Raw genomic sequence first — 19,704 nt, 5'->3', positions numbered from 1 at the left:
ACCAGAGTCTCGCTCAAAGTCCACAGTCTTTCGCATCCTTGGCTGTCCGTGTCCATGCTTCTGCTGGGGCAAATTGACAATCGCTCAGGCGCAGATTGTTGCCTTCAGAAGTCGGTGCTAGCAGACCGGGCTCTGGTGCTGCTCCAGTGTTTTGAATCGGGGTACAGACACCTTTTGAGCCTGAACGAGGGCTTGACGAACCCATACTCACTGTGACTCGATAGCTCGACTTTGATGCCTCCTGGGTGCAAACTATATGGCTTGATGCTATACTAATTGGACAATGAACGGGAATGCTCCAACGAGACGAGAATGGCTGCTGTTTTGGACTGTCCATGTGCGGCCACTGGGCTGTAAATCCCGCCTTTTCCGAAGCCATAGGCTCCCATGACTGCCAAATTTGCACGCTCACTTTCTGGAAGATCTTTCTGCTCTTTGCTAACATTGGCATCAGAAAATCTAACAGGTGAGAACCTCTGGCCACCTGACGATAGATTTATGATTCTCACAGCGCCGGCTGGGGGGTGCTTCACACTGCAATGAGCTTCGGGAGAATCAGACTGACAAACAGGAAATGGCCGATGTGATCTGTGGCAAAGTCTGTCTTGCTGTTGTACGCTCTTCGTTGGAGGCCTCGAATCCACATCAAACCGGCGTTGCAGATGACAATATCAATCTCCGGAGAGTCCTTGGTGCCGTTGATCTCACTTGCTGCCTTCTTTACCGATGACACTCTGGAAAGATCCACTTGCAGGTGTCCCCAGCCGACCTCAGGATGGGCAGTCCATGTATGGTCCATCACTGCTTGCCGTGTGTTCTCCCAGTGAGGATCGAGTGGGAAGGCCCGTGAGCTGCGAGTGTCTCTGCCATCCTTTGACCCAGTCCCTTAGATCATGATTCTCGTTACGTGAATGGCCTTGTTGGCGATCTGTTCTGCGAAGCTTGGGGCGACTTCTGATGATTTGGTAGGTTTGTTGAAGGTTTGTTGCGTCGGCATCTTTCGTCTCTCTGCCTTTCTTCTAAAGATACCTTGAAGGGTCGTTTGGTGCGACTGGACACATAGTCCTGCTCTGTGCCAGATTCTTTGAGCTATTATACAGTCTTCTCGGGGACACTCCTGACATAAATTGGTCTCAATCTTCCAGCAACCCAAGGTGATTCAGGGTTGACGCTGCAAAAATCGGTTCTAAGACGGATTTCCCTACGGGGTTATTGCCCGAAAATGCGTTCATGGTCCAACCATCATCTTCTAAGTCGGCCCAATGATGCCTGGGGAGGGTGCTCACATAGAGGTGTCGGTTTGGTGCATCAGGGTTTCCACTTTAGCTCTTCATGGTGTTGACCTGCAAGTCAGACGTGCTTAGCTTCAGATGCTGAGTATGAGCCGTATTTTACTATTTTACTAGATACAGTTCGACAGAGAACTAGGTAATAATAAGAGTTCCGAACTCTGCTTCCCCTCGATATCGCGAGTCTTGACGATTGATAGTTGGCGACCGGAATGACGGCACGTGATCTGGCGTTCAAGCGCGTTACGGGACAGACGCGTTTTCGTTCGACCGACTCAATGTTTGCAACCACGTCCATGTTCATTATGTCATGACATTGCCACGCTTCAGGTGAAATCTTGACGAATGCCTGCCGAGATAGCGGATTCGGACGCTGAGTCCGACTTCAATTCGCCCGTCAAGAAGACAGTGGCCATGGAGGAAGTGGCCGGCTTCGGTGACGGTGCGCGCCCAAGCCAGGTCTCATTATCAGGCTATGACTTCGATCAATTCCTGGATCCCACACAGCGTCTTTCCTCTCTTTCCCCTGGCCACGCCAACGGTGCACCCACCGCTAGTGAATTGTTAGCAGGCCTGCCCAGTGAGAGCTCGCCGATGCAGATGGGTCGCGGTTCCGACGCATCACTGGTGTATGGCAAGAAAAGAGCGCATAGCGACTACCAAGACCCCTCTGAGACTTTATTCAATGAACCCTCTTTGAAATCAGCAAGCTCCAAGCGGACAAAAACCTATGCGCACTCTTCGAAGCCTCGAGGCATTTTACACGATATTGATTTGTTCGCGCCGTCCGCGGAACCATACTCAGGAGAAATCCATCGCTCAGAATCCGACCAAAAGACATCGGCGTTAAACGTTGACCTCTCCATAAAGACCGGTCCGCCTAATGGGGCAGTGAATCTTTTGGGGGAGTCTTTGACAGGCTCAACGCATCGACTTTCGACTTCCGTGGCCTCCATGGGTCAGTATGAGTCCATCAATTTGGACTTTCGAGGTTCGGGGCAGGGCATGGATATCAATGCCAACCCATTCGGTTCACTCAGTCAGATTTCGAGTCGCGAGCTGCAACTTCCAGACCATACTGGTTCTGCTGACGGCCTGTCCACCAGCGCCGAGTACCAGCCCGAAGAATATAATCAACGCAACCTTGAAGTTCTTAAGAATCTCGACCTACCCCATCAGCATTTGTCTACCATGGAGCTGAGTTCGCCTCGTCCGCTCTTGCCTATCAATCCCTATCGGATCATGCAAAACGACGGCCCAACGGCTGAAGTTACGGAGGAAATCGTGCAAGCGGCCGATAAATGTACAGATGCACCAATAACAATGGCAGAGCCTGCAAGTAATGCGACTGTCATTGAAAAGCCTCCACCTAAAAAACGCGGACGAAAACCTAAGAATTCTCAAGTATCCTCCAACACACCGTTTCCTGCAGTTGATGATGATATGGACGAACTCGCGATGCACGAGCTAGCAACTGTGAATCGATCTCGACAGGGGACGGTGGACTCCGTATACTCGCAGGCTTCTCAAGCATCTACCGGGAAGACATCGACAAGGAAACGCAAGAGACAGTTGTCAACACAGGTTGGCGATGCAAGAGAACAATCGAGACAGTCTACTGAACCATCACCTGTCAAAGAGCCAAGTAGCGAAATGATTCTCGGCGACGAAGCACTCATTGGCCTACCTAAGGAGCAGTATAAGCCTCGGCCCAGCCGTTCTCGCTCCAAAAGGGTGGCTGACGTCGAAAATACTGATTCCCTCTGTCTTGAGCAACAGACTCCTGCCAATAGCAAGATGGTGGATTTCGAAGATCCGAAAGAACAGACGCCTGTTGCCGCCTCTACCAAGCCGAGCGCAAAAAAAGGACGCAAGAGTAAAGTGAAACGAGCAAAGACATCTGCCGCGGCCTTGCTTAAACGTGGCGAGCCGATGCTCAGCGAAGGCGAAGATGATGTTGTATGGATGGATACAAAGCCTGCCCCAGTCAAACTGGATCTACCTCCGGACTTGAAAGTCCTCAAGAAAGAGGACGACGTTACGGAAGATATCGAAACCGCAAAAGATCCCCAAAAGGTACAGCTGCAGGAGATTGTTCAAGGGGGTAAGGTGTCGGTGGAGATTCGAACAGACGCTCCGGCAGAGGATCAGGAGCCCGTGGTAGTTCCTAAAAAGCGTGGCCGCAAACCGAAGAAGACACCGGCCGTCTCCGAAACCAAAACCATCGAGGAACAGGACGAGCAGGTCGACAAGAAGCGAAAAGCACTGGCAGAAAAATCCGGAAATATGTCTAGTGACCATCAAGACCAAGCCAAAGACGATGACCCGAAAGTCCCGACTGTATCGCCTCTATCCTCTCCTGAACCTGAAGAACAGCAAAAACCTCTAGAGCAGACCCCGAAAGTCGCTGTGGTGCTGAATCCACCACCGAAAAGTACGCCAGATAAACCTCCTTCGACGCACTCGCCTATCAAATCGACACTTCTCTCAGCTGGAAAGAAAACAATCTATCGTATTGGCCTTTCACGAAGACAGAATATCCCAAGCCTCCTTCGTAAGGTTCAACGAGACAAGCCTCCCCCGAAAATTGTTGTCCGTAAAGAGAAGGAGAATAAAAAGAAGAAAAACGATTGTTCTGACGACGAAAATACGGATCGGAATGAAATGAGAGGCGCTGATGGCATGTTGGTCGAATGGGACTTTTAAAACTTGCCGATGATTTGACGATGACGAGTGTTTTTATGACTTTACGATTGCTGATTGTTGCTCCGTCTACATGTAGGTCCCTAGATGGCGTTTCGCGGCATTTGTGTTTCACCTTTAGATGGTCAGAGGGTGTGACGATGACCATTAATTATGCATGGGGTCACCGATGCTTCACGACATGTTTAGTTTGACGAGCTTTCCAGTGGAATCACAGTCCAGAGATAGAATAATAAGCTGGCTCAAACGCGTGGCTTTCTCCAGGACGCCATGCAGACACATTCACAAGTACCGAAGACACCTTTACCAGAGAGTCAGATTGCTGGAGTGCGTCCTGTTCCGACACACGGAGTGATCTGTAAATGCTAAGTACTGCGTATATTATATTATAGTTCTACATCTACGGTTTGGCAGAGGAGCCAAAGGTCTCTCTTGCCGAGGCGTGGGCCAATATATGGCGAGCCCTGTCCTGTCCGGAAGACAGACTATGGCGGGAAGCTATTGTATATGTTTGGAGGTGGTTTGCTCCCGGCTTTTCCTTCTGCCGGGGCATGAGAAAAAGGTGGAAATCAGCCAGCAATCGGTAGGTACCGCGCAGTGTGGAATGCTTTTGAAAGTATCCGTAGCGGACCTCACAGCTTTTCGGCGCGCTCGCGCAATTCGTCCGCTAGCCTTTCGAGATACGCTTTCGCGAGCGCTTTGGGGATGCTCTCTGCCAGCCCCAATTCAGGTCTGTCTTGTTGCTGCTGTTGATCGGCAGTGGTTGTCGCCTCGGTGGCACTTGGAGCGTCGGTATTGGTAGAGGTTGATACAGAAGCAGCAGGACAAGGGTGGTGATGCTTTGTTTGGCTGTTGCTGCTGCCCAAGAACCGCCGGACAATCTTTTCTACATCTCGTCGTCCATCTTCGTATGCGGCCAGGTCGCGGTTGCCGTACACATCGCGGCCGGCGGCGTAGTTTGATTGTGACAGAGAGCGGAAGAAGATGTTGAGGGAGATATTTATGCGCGACAATGATGCTGCGTCCATTGCGGCGTTGGACGCCACCGTGGTATCTCCCGACACCGAAGTTGTAGCTGGCGTCAGGGGCGACGAGGGTGTATCTGAAGGCTTTGGCTGTGCAGCTGTGGTCGTGGGCAAAGGTGTGCCTGAATGGGCCCATAGCGGAGGAATGAATAGTGCTTCGCCGGGTCTGAGGATGGCAACATATGGATGTGTATTTGGTATGGGTTTCAGCCTGTCTGCTTCCGTCTCCAGATTATCTGACGGCTCAAGAATGTCAATCGTCGAAGTTGTCGACCCCGCGGGAAAGGAGAGGTGTTTGATGTCTTCGGGAGGGAAAAGGATGAGTTTCCTGGTTCCACGGACCTGGAAGAGGACGTTTGCCATGACATCGTAATGGAGCCACATGTTGACATTCGCGCTGATACGCAAGGGGCTGCTGAATTTGTGCCTGCGAATGAAGTCGAGGGTTGATGGCAAAATGAAGTCGTCGGCGAGTTCGGGCCAATCGGCGGAAAAGAGTGCTGGGACTTGTGTCGGCTTTGTGCTGGATATCGAGCGTAGATACATATGTGCTTGAGGGTCGGCGTCTAGGATTTTGATGAAGTTGTGGAACGGCATTGTGGTGTAGGCAAAGTCTTTGCGCTGAAAATTCATGGTTCGGTTGGGCGAAGCGTGGATGACAATGTTCCGCGAAGCTGGAATTTTGGAGAGGAGATAGGCGGGAGTCCACTTGGTGGTACAGGGTCCAATATCGATACAAGTGAGAATTTTTGGCACGCCGGCTTGCAGGATGTCGATGAAGTCCTTTTCTAGGTACAGACTCACACAGTCAACTGGAGTCAGAGGCCGCATTGAGCCTTCCTTTAGCCCGCCCTGGCCTGCAGGTAGTGCCTTTTGTTGCGTAGGCTTGACAAGAGCCCATGGGGTAACGTCTCCTCCTTCGAAGAAGTACAAGAGCCAGCAACCTGGGTTCCAGTAGGCACCAAAACTGAAACACGTTGCTCCTCCACCGACAATCAGTGTGGCTCTGTCCTCGGCACTAGCTGTACGATGGGTGGAGTGTCCGATCAAGAAGGGCCGAGGAATGTTCGGGTCCATCCGCGGCAGGACACATGCAACTCGCAACTCCATCTCTTTCTCGAATTCGCCGAATGCTGAAAAGCTTCCAAGAATGGTAAGTATCTCGTAGTCTTTTGGTATGCAGCCATGTCTGGCCACTCCTCCGATAACTAAGAGCTCATTCCTGATGACACTATAAGACGCCCCGAGCCGAGAGAGCCATGGCCAGATGCCAGCTGAGGTGTCGAGAGCGTTTGACTGTTTGAAAGTGATGCCAGCAACAATATTGTCCCTGATGTTCAACCGCCATCGCCATAGACCCTGGCAAATAACACCATCATGTCGCATACCTCCAAAAAGGAGGCCATGGTTGAAGCCGAGTCTGACAAAGCTTGCTCCGAATCGGGGCATGGGGTCTTTGAGAAGAGAGCGAAGAACCTGCCAGCCATTCTTTTTATCCCAAAGCAGGCAATCGGTGGCGACCTTCGTGGCCGACGTCTTGCCTCCGAAAACGACAACGCCATACAGCTTGTCAGGTAGGACTACCGCCGCGGCGCGATGTCGAAACCGAGGTTCAGGAAGGTCATGGATCCTTTCCCACTTGGACCCGGTCTGCAACCAGCAATCCTTCATTGGCGCTGAGGGCGACCCTCTGCCGCCAATGAGAATGTTCTGTCCATTTGCAAGCGTCGTAATGGTATGGCAGCACCGGGCTCCAATGTCCTCAGGCGGAATTGAAGGTGGCTGTAGTTTGTAATCACTAGACGCATACACTGATGTGCTAGACAGTCTAGCCTGCAGACCAGTGCCTCCATGCAGGCCAATGGCATCCTCGCCAGGAATACGGTAAGCTGAAGCATGGTGCGTGCGCCCTTCCCGCTCTGGGTTTGGTGTGTACTTGTAAGCAAAGAACTGCGTCAAACCACTGTAGGGTGAAACAGTTCTCGTGGACATGTCGGAGGCAATACTGTCCAGGGAAGCTCGCCTAGATCTTGGTTGCTCGGGAATTAATGGCTCATCTCCAGTCTGTGCGATGATAAAGGCATAGTGTGAGGCGAATAATGCGAATTCTTCCCTACCAGATCGTCAGAAGGGCCCGAAACGGGGCCACGAAAGTGACCTACCATTCGTCGAACGGTTCGACTTCGTCAAGAGATATCCGCTGTGAGGGTGATAAAAATCTCGGATCAGCCCATAATTCCCATAGATTCTGTGTCTCGACCATGTGAAAGCCTGCGCTTTGAAAACGCAGCGTCTGAGTGTGGCATCCTGGATACTTGAGAACAGAACGAAGTGGAGTGCCCAACTTGGAAAAATGCTTCATCATGGTGGCCGTGAACGGATTGTCAGGTCGATCTGGCGACTGCTGTTCTAGTACACAGAATGTGACATCTATACTTGTCAGTGGTGCTCCTGGGCGGGTAAGGAGAAGCAACAAGAATACCTGGTGAGAGTGTGCTTGTCCAAGCGATGAGGGCGTCTGAGTCTTCAGCTGCCATGTAAGTGATGCTGACTTCGGCCAAACAGAGGATCAGACATTCATCAAGGTCAACTACCGCCTTGAGCAGACGTTCCAACCTTCGTGGATTTCGCAGGTCACACCCAATAGCAACGTACTCTTTGCTATCGAACACGATACCATTTTCTTCCGGCACTTCGGCATTGATGGACAGCAGGTCTTTCATTCGAGGAGTGTTACGAATGATTTCTCGCTTGCTGATCATCAGCTCTTCGAAATCGACATCGATAAATTTCGCATTGGTGCATAATTCCCTATCTTGTGCAAGCCACTGGAAAGGAATGGGATCGCTGGCTACAAGTGAGCACGAGAGTCCTATGACACGTACACTGAAGTTCTTACTCACTATCCGCAGCCCAGATTAATAATGACCTTCTTCTGATCCGAAGGCTTTTCCAAGAACTGTCTGACAACCCAGTCGATTGCTCGCATACGGAGCCAATACCCCCGATTAATGAGGGGCGCTCTCCGCTGAGGCTTCTTGACGAAGTATCGATGAAAATGCGGCTGGGGCAAATACAGGCGTTCAACACTCCTCTTCGACACAATGCTGCTGTTGTTGGTCTATGGGGATCCCGGTCAGCTAGACTTGTGCATGCAAAGGCGCGTAATACTTGCACCCATTATCAGGCCAGCATTCTTCTCCATCGCGATCTCATCGTCGCTCTCCTCACGGAGGGAGCTTGGTGGAGTGGCCATGTCACCCCCAGAGAGTCCTGTTGGGATGTTCAATTACACCAAAGTACGCATGTTGTCAGCACAGATTGCAGGAAACAGATGGAGAAAGATGAGTCAGAAGCGCCTTTGGAGTTCAGTCGCTGGTGACGATGCGGGTTGGAAGTAGAAAAAAAGACACGGGCAGACATTATTGGCCCAGTGTCTGGCCTTGGCGCAGAGGGCGCTGTGATTGGCCAGGCCGGCGCTCTTCAACATTTGCCTGCTTACTCAATCTTCTGCTCATGCTTCTACAGATAACAAAGGGATAAATCATCGTGAGAATTACCAGAGATCTCTGCCTGAGCACGTCGCTACATACCGTACGTGATAGATCTCCCTCGCAACAAGTCCGTCCAGGTATTTCAACCCCTCCGGCAGGGCCACCATGGCAACAGCAAACGAAGCGTCCGAGCCGAGCCTCAAAGAAACATACAACGAGGCGAAACTGCGACAGACTCAGCTGGACTCTCTTGATCCTCGAAGCTCTTCATACAAAGATACGCTGCAATCCATCATAGACAACTTTGAACGATGTCGGCAATTGATTCGACAACTCGCACTCTTCAGTCCAAATGAAGAAGTCGAGGACATTGCCACTCAAGATCTACAGTATGTGTGTCCTTTGTCTTTGAAACCACTGCTAACGGAAAAGGTATTTGACCGTGGACTACAATCTGGCGGAGATGAAGATCAAAACGTACAGTGAGGATCGACTTTCGTCGCTACAGGCGTCTTTGGCACTTCTGGAGAGCTTCCTGACCCAGCTGGACAACTATGGCCTCCTTGACTCATCCAATCACAAGCTATACGAGCGATTCCTTGAGCAGCGACACGGCTTCAGGATAGTATCCTCCAGCAACCCCGAAGAAAAGCGCAAAATCAAGATTACTCGATTTCAGGAAGAAAAGGCTCTGAAGCAGAAGCTCGAGGTTTGTGAGTATTCACCGCGGATGACTTTTACTAACGAAACCAGTACTTGAGAGGCGAATCTCAGAAGATCAATATTGACGACGATACCATCCGGAATCTTTACCTGGCTGAGATCGCCCTCTCTGTAAATAGGACTTTTTCTTCGTTAGATATGATCACCCAGGAGCTTGATATTCTGTCTCATATGCGCCAAGTTCCTACTCAGGCCAGTCCATCAATAGACCAGAGAGAGCCAACTAGATCTGACGGATATTCTGAACGTCTGGATGGACCCATGACAATGGCAGGGCTAGGCAAGAAGGGCGGTCCTTTGCTCAGCTCGAGTGGAAAACCACTTCAACCTTTCACTCTCACCGACAAACGCACCCAACTTCAACAAGGTGTCTTCCGATCTGGTCATAATCTCCCCACCATGAGCATCGATGAATACCTCGAGGAAGAACGACGCAGAGGAGGCATTATCGAAGGGGGAGGTAATGCCAATGCTGCTCAGCCGGAGCCCGATGAAGACAACATGGACGAGGTTGATGCTGCCACCATGAAGGCTCGACAGTGGGATGAGTTCGTCGAAGCGAACCCTAAAGGCGCTGGCAATAGATTGAATAGAGGATGAAGCTAAGCACGCTTTGAGATAATTTTTCTTTTCGGGCCAAGATGAAGGTTTTCATCCCATCGATCCAAACCCCGTCCTCTGATGTTGCCTTTGCCTGAGGCTGTCTCGAGATGCGTGGCAATAGTCGTTACATCCACAAGTCTATGCTTACTTTTCTTCCAGATCCGCTACAGTCGTCGGTCTTTTAGCTTTGATATCTGCCAGAATTTTGTCTGCGCCTCTCCGCAGTAACTCCTCAGCCGCAGATGTACCGAAGGATTCTGCGTCTTCTTTGCTTTGCACCACTTGGGTCATCTCAACTTCTGCCTTGTCCTTTCCGTCTTGACTTACAACGATTGCTTTGAGCTGAAGAGTATCCTCGCTGTCTCCTTTGAGCCATTCAGTTTCGACTCCCAGGGGAGCACTGCATCCTCCCTCCAAGGTCCTCAATAAGCTTCGCTCTGTAGCAGTAGCCAGGTGGGTTTCGCGATGGTCTATTTTAGTAAGCATACTCTGAACCCGTTCATCAGATGCTCGGTTCTCGACCCCGATCGCGCCCTGTCCCACAGCATAGAGCATCCCTCCGCTTTTTGAATCGAGATACTGAGTAATGCGATGACGGAGATTGACACGGATCAGGCCAGCAGCCGCCAAAATTGCAGCATCAAAAGGTCCGTCCTCGGCATCGAGTTTTGATAGTCTGGTGTCGATATTTCCCCTCATATCGAGGACTCGTAGGTGAGGATATTTAAGAGCAATCTGTGCCCCTCTTCTCATTGACGAAGTTCCAATAACTGCTCCGGCCGGTAGATCTTCGATGTTGCAAGGTTTGCGTCCGGCCTTGATAACAAAAGCATCCCTCGGGTCTTCTCTTTGCAGCACTGCACCGATTTCACAGCCAGGTGGCAACTGGGTAGGAACGTCTACAAACAAATCAACGCGAGTCCGTGTATCGATCGTCAGAATCCAAACCTTTGTATGAGTGGACTAAAAAATCCAACTTCTCTTCGAGCATCAAAGTTTCAAGTTCATGCGTCCACAAATTCTTCACCGGCATATCCTTGAAAGGAGTGACTTTGTCGATATCTCCTGCCGCTGTGTCCCGTGCTTTGATGGCATAGACATTGTCGGGGAATGTTGCAGCCAGACCCTTCACTACAAGATCTGTCTGGACCAGAGCAAGCTTTGATTTTCTAGTGCCGACACTGAAGGTTTTTTGAGGATTGCTTCCATCAATTGTTGCCGAGCGATTGTCGCCCTGGACCACGGCGATGGTGGCCATTTCAGTGGAGCGACGTCTTGCAGGTTGAGTGAAGAACCTAAGAATATCTGAAAGTCAAGATATACTCTGGTGCCATCGGGTCGTGCGATGTAAGTCAGTCGTCGCGGTTCTGAGGAACTAGTCTTGCGCTTGTGAGCACGTGACTCGCTTTGTCTTACGTAATACACCTTCGCTCTCGCTATCGCCCGCTGCGTCGGGTTGCTATCGTCATGCTAGACACGCAGCCCCGAACCTCGGCAGTCCAAGGCTTGCGGCGTCAACTCCAGTTCCCGGGGCTTCATATCTCGTAGATTCCATGGCCATCCCGTACAAGTCGAATAAGTAATCCCCTGGCATCCCCGGATCATCATAAACACATCTTGCTCCCCCATCCCCGCCTGTGCTACTCCGAGTCCTCTCGACTGCGATCCCATCCTACACCATGGGTTACACCGCAAAGGCAACTATCCCTCTCATCCCTCTGGCCCGAGATTCGGTCCTTTTGCCTGGCGTCACCCTCAGGATATCTGTTTCGAATCGCGCCGATATACCCCTCCTCATCTCCTCTGCCTTTCAAAGAGCCACAAGGTCAAGAGTAGGGACTGCGTCTCTCCCTGTCGGCTGTGTCCCTATCAACTCCCCTTATCTCAGCGCCGATGGAAGGGAACTGCTCGACAGTTCGAAGAAAGAGAGCAGCGGCCACGTTGAGCATGATATCGATCCGGGCAACGCGACCAAGAAGGATTTATTTCAGTATGGTACTTTAGCAAAGATCATAGGAGTCCAAGGCAGCTCCAACGCGGATCCATACTTGGTCGTGGAAGGCGTCCAGCGGTTCAGGATAGATAAGATCAAGCACGAGAAGCCAAACTTTGAGGCCGAAGTCACATTCTACGAGGACGGGGTACCAGATCTCAATGATGGTGACCTGCGCGCCAGTTTCACACGACTTAAACAACGATCTCGGGAACTTTTGACCTTGCTTCGATTGTCATCCCTCTTCCGACCTGCTTCGATGGTTCTTTCACCACTGATCGTCCGCCGCTTTGAGTTGTTCATTGCAAAGAAAGATCTCTCTCAGGCTGGGCAGCTGGCAGACTTTATGACCGATATTGTGGAAGCAAGTTACGAAGAGAAACTACGCATACTGAGCACGTTGGACTTGTACGAGCGCCTAGAGCGTGTTCTAGCTCTGCTGAACAAGCAAATCTCCGGTATCAACGGCAACATCAAAATTACTTCGATTACCTCGACAACGCTACCATCCAATATTGGAGTGGACATCTCCGACCTCAACCAGAGCCAACGCGAGGCTCTTGCGAGGCGTGCGATGTCCGGCCTGAACGGCATGACGCCTCCGGGCATGCCAGGTGCACGAGGTGGAGAAGGCGATGAAGATAATGAGGTCAATGAAGTAGAAGAGCTCAAAAAGAAGGTGGCTGAGGCTGGGCTGTCACCAGAAGCCCAGAAAGCTGCTGATCGCGAACTGAAGCGCTTAAAGAAGATGAATCCTGCTAACGCAGAGTATGGGGTTATACGCACTTACGTGGAGAACCTGGTTGAGATCCCCTGGACCAAGGTTACTGATGACCAGTTGGGGGCGGATACTCTCACCCGAGCTCGCAAGCAACTTGATGACGATCACTACGGGTTGGAGAAAATCAAGAAGCGGCTACTCGAATACCTTGCGGTCTTGAAGCTCAAGCAATCCGTGAATGCTGATGTCGATCAACAAATTGCACGTTTGACAAAGCAACTTGCCCCTACGCAAGAAGGCGAGGAAAGAGAGGTCGAGGCGATTCCGGACAATGAGAAGGACGCCGCTACTGCTAAACTGCATGTCCTTAAGTCGAAGCGAATGATCGACAAGTCGCCTATTCTTCTCCTCGTTGGTCCGCCTGGCACTGGCAAGACGTCTCTTGCGAAATCTATTGCACTCTCTCTAGGCCGCAAGTTCCACAGAATCTCCCTTGGTGGCGTTCGGGACGAAGCTGAAATTCGAGGCCACAGGCGGACCTATGTCGCTGCAATGCCAGGTCTTATTGTCAGTGGCCTGAAGAAGGTTGGGGTGGCGAACCCTGTCTTCCTCCTTGATGAGATCGACAAGGTCAGCACAAACAATTTCCATGGGGACCCGTCAGCTGCTATGCTTGAGGTGCTCGATCCTGAACAGAACCACAGCTTCAGTGACCACTACGTCAACATACCCATTGACCTCAGTAAAGTTCTCTTCATCGCTACCGCCAACTCCCTCGACACTATTCCCGCGCCACTTCTCGACCGTATGGAAACTATCCAACTTTCTGGCTACACCACTATCGAGAAACGTCACATTGCTAAGCAACATCTCATTCCTAAACAAGTCCGTACGAACGGTCTCTCGGATGGTCAAGTTATCCTGCCTGACGATGTCATCGACACTATTATAACCTCCTATACCCGTGAGTCTGGTGTGCGTAACCTTGAGCGCGAAATAGGCTCGGTCTGCCGATACAAGGCTGTCCAGTACGCAGATGCAAGAGATGCAAATGACACCAGCCCAAATAAATATAATCCCACCGTGACCGTGGATGAGCTCGAAGACATCCTGGGTATCGAACGCTTCGAGGAAGAAATTGCCGAAAAGTCCTCCAGGCCTGGGGTCGTCACAGGCCTCGTGGCGTACTCGTCTGGTGGTCAGGGGAGCATATTATTCATCGAAGTGGCTGATATGCCCGGGAAAGGCCGTGTTCAACTCACTGGCAAACTGGGCGACGTGCTCAAGGAGTCAGTCGAGGTCGCACTCACGTGGGTCAAGGCGCACAGTTATGATCTAGGCCTTACCCACCACCCTCATGAGGACATTATGGAGAAGCGTGCTATCCATGTCCACTGTCCTGCCGGAGCGGTGCCAAAGGACGGCCCCAGTGCCGGGCTCGCGCACACCGTGGCTCTGATCAGTCTTTTCAGTGGGAAGAGCGTGCCTCCTACGATCGCCATGACGGGAGAAGTCAGTCTTCGAGGCCGCGTCATGCCGGTCGGTGGCATCAAAGAGAAGCTCATCGGTGCTCATCGGGCCGGAGTCAAGAAGGTTCTTCTGCCTGCACATAATCGTAAGGACGTCAAGGATGTGCCTGATGAGGTGAAGAACGAGATGGAGATTATCTATGTTAAGTACGTTCCGACCTCCCCTTCCCCTTCCCCTTCCCCTCCCCCTTGCCCAATGTCCAATGTCCAATATCCCATTCTGTGCTCCACCATCCGTCCATCCCAGAGTCTCTTTTTCTATTGTATCAGCTCCTAACAAAGTGCATCAGACATGTTTACGAGGCGCTCAGACAAATTTGGCCCGAGTCGCAATGGGCCTCGGATAGGTATTTTGCCGAGGTGGAAAGTCGGTTGTAGGCTGTGGTGCGTGGGAAGAGACGATATAAATAAGGGTTGCAGGCAGAACTTTGTATTAGCACAGCGAGCGATTTAAACCTGGAAGTATTCTGAGTATGAGCTTAGTATATTTCATGCACTTAATCAGAGTCTTCAACGCAGCTACTTCATCTTGAAGAGTAGAACGATTGAAGCAGAGGTTCTGTTGTATCCGACTCGGCACTTGGGATCCCAGTTGCCAATACTAAGTAATACGAGTTCTCGTAGTCGTGGCAGGCTGCTGTCAAATGATCGATCACCTCCAAAAGTTCAGATAGGGAAACGATCATATCGACATGTGAGAATCGGCTCGGTAGATCAGTAATGTACAGTATCGATTTTGGTAAGCTCTACAAGGTAGGCAAGCAAAGAAAAAGGGTATCTAACGTCGAGGTACATAGTCTGATGGCGTGGCGGTACTCGCCGAGTCCAGCAGTTGCCATGTCGGCGCCCACTTTTTCTTCCCCTTTAATAGTTCCTGTGCCTGTTGGGCGATTGATTTTCGGTGTGCGAGATTGGGTTTGGACCACCCCCATTCGCTGTTTTCTCGCTCCTGGGCGAATTGTGTCTTGGCCAAATGCCAGTAGTCGTCGTGCTCCCACCTAGAGGTTCCTGTTAGTTTCTGAAGCGGCGCAAGTAGATCAATGGAGGGGTGTCCAAAAACTTACGGATCGAGGTCCTTGATCTCCTCGGGATAAACAAAGGGCTTGGCTAGTTGGACCGTCATCTTCTTCAGGCTTCGAGGCCGGTACAGGGCTCCCTGGCTGTATCTGTCGGACGGCTGGGTCCGTTTCACTTTTTGTTGGATGACCACGCTCCGGATGTGCAGGACTTCGACCCCGTACACGTTACTTAGGTATGCTCGGAGATCTAGTTTGCTGAAATGTAACGGCACATCGAAGGCCGCGTAGTTGGGACTGAGATGGGGCGTGCGCATCAGGACAACGGAGTCTTTGGGATGGGGACTGTAGCGGTGGCATCAGGTTAACAACGGCGGAAAAAGAGGGTCTGCAATGTGAAGACCCAGGAAGAAGAAACTTACAAGTTGATTTGCTTCCGGGATTCATAGGGGACGTTGGCTGGCTTGCTGAAAAATCGAGACGGAGATTGTAATAGTTGAGTGACTTTCTGCGGGCTGAGGTATTTGCTGTTGCTGTGTAAAAAGTCCCTCACATCGCTTGAGACGTGCGACAAAGGAGGGTAGACGTCCATGAAGTGGTCGAGGTGTTTCCGCTCCATTTCCCACCAGCGCAACTCGCTGTCCGTCTGCGTGGCTCGAAGCGCCTCGAGGGTTTCTGGAGCTAGCTGTTGTTTCGGCGGCTGGTTTGACGATAGTTGGACTTCGTACTTTTCAAGCCATTTGGACGGAGGCTCGACTCGTTGGAAGATGGTGGCAGAATATGGATTGAGTCCAATGGTGGTTTTGACCCGTCTTTTGGCATTCCATAGTCGGGGAGCATTAGGTGCTACCCGGGTTGTTGGGATCTTCGGTTTGGTGTGAAGTGTAGGGGGCAGCCTTGCTCGAGGCATCGTTACGGGGAGATGGTCGACGCCGAGTACAGCAGACCTTTGCAAATGGCAGCTTTGTATGCGCACGGCGCAGTTTGCTCGACATCTACGAGGTATGAGAAAATGAGCTGGGAGAGGTTGCAGAAGGAAGGTTTGCCGCGGCCGTCAAGGCTCAGGAAGGGACACGCGCCCAAACATTTCGGTGGATCGTTTCCATCATTCACTCACTCGTTCCGTAAGCTACTTGTCGCCTGCCGCCAGACGCAATTGTCCTCCGTCCAATTCATCACCGCTGCTGTTTCTTGCCTCCATACCTCACCTGTACTCGCCCTCTTGACGCCCTTCTATACATTCTCAGCGGGCTTTTTGATCCTTCCCCCTCTGCAAGTTCATCGGCCACAGAGGCCACTACGTCAACATGGCCCAGGACGAGAAGACGCCGACTGCCGCGGAGAAGGGCAAGGGCAAAGCAGAAGACGTTTCCATGTCGAATGGAGAGAAAGATACACACACAGATGGCAAAGAACCAAAGGAGGCAGATGGAAAAACAGATGCGCCCGCCGAAGAAGAGCTCAGCGAAGAGGACCAACAACTCAAGAGCGAACTAGAGATGCTGGTTGAACGATTAAAAGAAAACGATGCCAGTTTGTACAAACCTGCGATCGAAGCCATCAAGAATTTCATCAAGACCTCTACGTCATCCATGACTGCCGTACCTAAGCCTCTGAAGTTCCTTCGACCGCATTACGATGAGCTCGCTGCTCTTTACGACAAGTGGCCGGCTGGGTCCGACCGGGACTCCCTCGCCGACATGCTTTCGGTTCTAGGCATGACATATGGGGACGAAGAGAAGCTAGAAACACTCAAATACAGACTGCTTTCAAAGTCGGACGATCTGGGCTCGTGGGGTCACGAGTATATCCGCCATCTGGCCCTCGAAATTGGCCAGGAGTACCAGAACCGACTTAACGATGAGCGAGAGGTGGGAGATCTCACGGAATTGGCTCTTGCTCTTGTACCATACTTTTTGAAACACAATGCGGAAGCCGACGCGGTCGACCTGCTGAGCGAGTTGGAGATGATTGAGGAGATTCCGCGATTCCTAGACGAAAACACATACTCCCGAGTGTGTCTCTACATGGTCAGCATGGTCAACCTGCTTACGTTTCCTGACGATGTTGCCTTCCTCAAAACCGCCCACGAGATATACGTCAAATACAACAAATTGGCGCAGGCGATGGTAGTAGCAATCAGACTAAATGACGAGGAGCTCATTCGTCAGGATCTGGAATCAACAGATGACATGGCGCTGAAGAAGCAACTGGCCTTCCTGATTGCGCGGCAGAGAATTTACATCGAGGTGCCTTCGGAGACAAAGGATGAACAAGAGATCGCTGAATGCTTGGGCAACACACAACTACCAAACCATTTCAAGACCTTGGCCAAGGAGCTGAATATTCTAGAGCCAAAGACGCCTGAAGATATCTACAAAACCCATCTTGAGAGCGGGCGGGGAAGCTCTGCAGCCGCGGATTCGGCGAAGCACAATCTGGCCAGTGCCTTTGTTAACGCCTTCGTCAATGCTGGCTTCGGGAAAGACAAACTAATGCTGGTGGAGGACGACCAACGACCCTGGCTGTGGAAAACCAAGGACGATGGCATGATGAGCACGGCTGCTTCACTCGGTATGCTCATGCAGTGGGATGTCGAGGGCAGCTTGGACACCATTGATCGGTTCCAGCAGTTAACCGAAGAACCTGTTAAAGCTGGTGCGCTTTTAGCATATGGTATAGTCAATTCTGGAGTTCGAATGGAAGGCGACCCAGTCATGTCGTTGCTCAGTGATGACGATGTTCTCCAAAATGGGAAGCCCTCTATGAGACTCGCAGCCATCATGGGTCTCGGTCTGTCTTATGCCGGATCAAACCGAGAAGACCTCCTGGACTATCTACTTCCCATTGTCGAGGACAGCACCCTTGACATGCAGTTGTCTGCTATGGCCGCTGTATCGCTTGGTATGGTGTTCGTAGGTTCGTCCAACCACCAAGTTGCAGAGGCCATTGCGACTCAAATGATGGACGAAGACCGTCAACGGCAGCTGAAGGACAAGTGGGCCAGATTTATGGCCCTGGGACTAGCGCTGCTCTACTTCGGGAAGCAAGAAGAGGTCGATGTCATTCTAGATATTCTGAAGGCCATCGACCACCCTATGGCAATGCCTACTGCAACCCTTGCCTCCGTGTGCGCTTGGGCAGGCACTGGAGCTGTGCTGAAGCTTCAAGAACTTCTGCATGTCTGTAACGACCCTATTGAGGAGAAAGAAGAGACCACTGGCGAGCAACTGGTTCAATCATACGCTGTTCTTGGTTTGTCACTGATAGCCATGGGCGAGGATGTTGGACAAGATATGGTTCTTCGACAATTCGGTCACCTCATGCATTACGGAGAGGCCAATATTCGAAAAGCTGTGCCACTTGCAATGGGTTTGATCAGCCCCAGCAACCCACAGATGAAAATCTACGACACCTTGTCACGGTACAGCCACGATAACGACAACGATGTCGCCATCAATGCCATCTTTGCCATGGGCTTGGTCGGAGCTGGAACCAACAATGCACGTCTTGCTCAGCTCCTGAGACAGCTTGCCAGCTACTATCACCGAGACCAAAACTCACTATTCATGGTTCGCATCGCCCAGGGCTTGGTACACATGGGCAAGGGTACCATGTCGCTCAACCCATTCCACACCGACCGTCAAGTGCTGTCCAGAGTTGCCGCAGCAGGTCTTCTCACGGTTCTTGTCTCCCTGATCGATTCTAAGCAGTTCATTCTCGCCGATGCCCATTATCTACTCTATTTCTTGGTCACCGCCATGTATCCCAGGTTCTTGATCACCCTGGACGAAGACCTCAAACCGATCACTGTCAACGTTCGTGTCGGTCAAGCTGTCGATGTTGTGGGTGCTGCTGGTCGGCCAAGAACCATCACTGGCTGGCAGACACAGAGCACTCCGGTTCTGCTTGCATACGGCGAACGAGCCGAACTCGAAGATGAGGAGTACCTGTGTCTGAGCAGCACTCTAGAGGGTCTCGTCATCTTGCGAAAGGTAAATATTTCTCCCCAGTCCTGTCGGTAACCACTAACATTCTGCCAGAACCCGGAATGGGAGAGTACCAAATAGACGGCATCCATGGTTAAAGAGTGCGATTCGGTTGGGATTTACCATGTCCCCGAAGGCAGCAAGGCCGGGTCCTTTGGGGAAGGCTGTATTGTATCATAGATACCAGGTTAATCTAGGTAGTAGACTCGCACTGCGCAGCGTCGCCTTCAGATGGCAAGGTGGTGGGTTCAGCTTGACGGACATTGTGAATGAGCATCCGTCTCGGTACCAGAAAATTAAACTGAAATAACCACTGCACTGTCTGTACGTCTTCAAAGGTGTTGAACAACGGCTTTTCTTGCTGGGAGTGCGTGGCTGGGCCTGCAGGTGTTGGAGCCTCGGAGCAGGACCAGCATCTGCTCCACCTGTGACATGGCATCATCGTATCGCTCCGCATCGTCAGTCACTACTGATTGACTTGCCCGCTTCCTCCCATTATCACTTGTTCAACATATACTGATTCGCTGGCCCTGGGCAGGCAAGATGAGGTCGATGCTGGCATGAAATCGGTCATCATGATCCCACTTTTGCACAGCACTTTTCATCGCTAACGTCTTCC

The 19,704-nt window shown here is 51.4% G+C and overlaps 8 protein-coding genes across 8 annotated transcripts; 4 read left to right on the top strand and 4 right to left on the bottom strand.

Moving 5' to 3' along the window:
• Positions 1-272: 272 nt before the first annotated feature.
• PV08_02076 (uncharacterized protein) lies at positions 273-799 on the bottom strand (the record flags this gene model as incomplete). The annotated part of the gene is made up of 2 exons (XM_016376436.1): positions 273-438; positions 534-799. 2 exons carry the CDS (start codon positions 797-799, stop codon positions 273-275), a joined length of 432 nt encoding a protein of 143 aa, XP_016241712.1.
• An 835-nt stretch (positions 800-1,634) lies between these two features.
• Positions 1,635-3,995, top strand: PV08_02075 (uncharacterized protein; the record flags this gene model as incomplete). Its single annotated transcript, XM_016376435.1, has 1 exon — positions 1,635-3,995. One exon carries the CDS (start codon positions 1,635-1,637, stop codon positions 3,993-3,995), a length of 2,361 nt encoding a protein of 786 aa, XP_016241711.1.
• A 629-nt stretch (positions 3,996-4,624) lies between these two features.
• On the bottom strand, positions 4,625-8,006 carry PV08_02074 (uncharacterized protein; the record flags this gene model as incomplete). Its single annotated transcript, XM_016376434.1, has 4 exons — positions 4,625-7,130; positions 7,180-7,447; positions 7,500-7,864; positions 7,921-8,006. 4 exons carry the CDS (start codon positions 8,004-8,006, stop codon positions 4,625-4,627), a joined length of 3,225 nt encoding a protein of 1,074 aa, XP_016241710.1.
• A 670-nt stretch (positions 8,007-8,676) lies between these two features.
• PV08_02073 (uncharacterized protein) lies at positions 8,677-9,834 on the top strand (the record flags this gene model as incomplete). The annotated part of the gene is made up of 3 exons (XM_016376433.1): positions 8,677-8,900; positions 8,944-9,220; positions 9,265-9,834. The coding sequence occupies 3 exons, from the start codon at positions 8,677-8,679 to the stop codon at positions 9,832-9,834; spliced, it is 1,071 nt and encodes a 356-aa protein (XP_016241709.1).
• A 147-nt stretch (positions 9,835-9,981) lies between these two features.
• PV08_02072 (porphobilinogen deaminase) lies at positions 9,982-11,095 on the bottom strand (the record flags this gene model as incomplete). Its single annotated transcript, XM_016376432.1, has 2 exons — positions 9,982-10,736; positions 10,786-11,095. 2 exons carry the CDS (start codon positions 11,093-11,095, stop codon positions 9,982-9,984), a joined length of 1,065 nt encoding a protein of 354 aa, XP_016241708.1.
• A 421-nt stretch (positions 11,096-11,516) lies between these two features.
• Positions 11,517-14,458, top strand: PV08_02071 (ATP-dependent protease La; the record flags this gene model as incomplete). Its single annotated transcript, XM_016376431.1, has 2 exons — positions 11,517-14,227; positions 14,371-14,458. The coding sequence occupies 2 exons, from the start codon at positions 11,517-11,519 to the stop codon at positions 14,456-14,458; spliced, it is 2,799 nt and encodes a 932-aa protein (XP_016241707.1).
• Positions 14,459-14,858: 400 nt separating this feature from the next.
• Positions 14,859-16,006, bottom strand: PV08_02070 (uncharacterized protein; the record flags this gene model as incomplete). The annotated part of the gene is made up of 3 exons (XM_016376430.1): positions 14,859-15,078; positions 15,145-15,441; positions 15,519-16,006. The coding sequence occupies 3 exons, from the start codon at positions 16,004-16,006 to the stop codon at positions 14,859-14,861; spliced, it is 1,005 nt and encodes a 334-aa protein (XP_016241706.1).
• A 397-nt stretch (positions 16,007-16,403) lies between these two features.
• PV08_02069 (uncharacterized protein) lies at positions 16,404-19,166 on the top strand (the record flags this gene model as incomplete). Its single annotated transcript, XM_016376429.1, has 2 exons — positions 16,404-19,091; positions 19,140-19,166. The coding sequence occupies 2 exons, from the start codon at positions 16,404-16,406 to the stop codon at positions 19,164-19,166; spliced, it is 2,715 nt and encodes a 904-aa protein (XP_016241705.1).
• Between the last annotated feature and the right edge of the window lie 538 nt (positions 19,167-19,704).

The sequence above is a fragment of the Exophiala spinifera genome, assembly GCF_000836115.1.
Source record: "Exophiala spinifera strain CBS 89968 unplaced genomic scaffold supercont1.1, whole genome shotgun sequence".
Lineage (NCBI taxonomy): Eukaryota > Fungi > Ascomycota > Eurotiomycetes > Chaetothyriales > Herpotrichiellaceae > Exophiala > Exophiala spinifera.
Note: the sequence above shows the minus strand (reverse complement) of the source record. Positions and strands in the feature narration are given on the sequence as shown.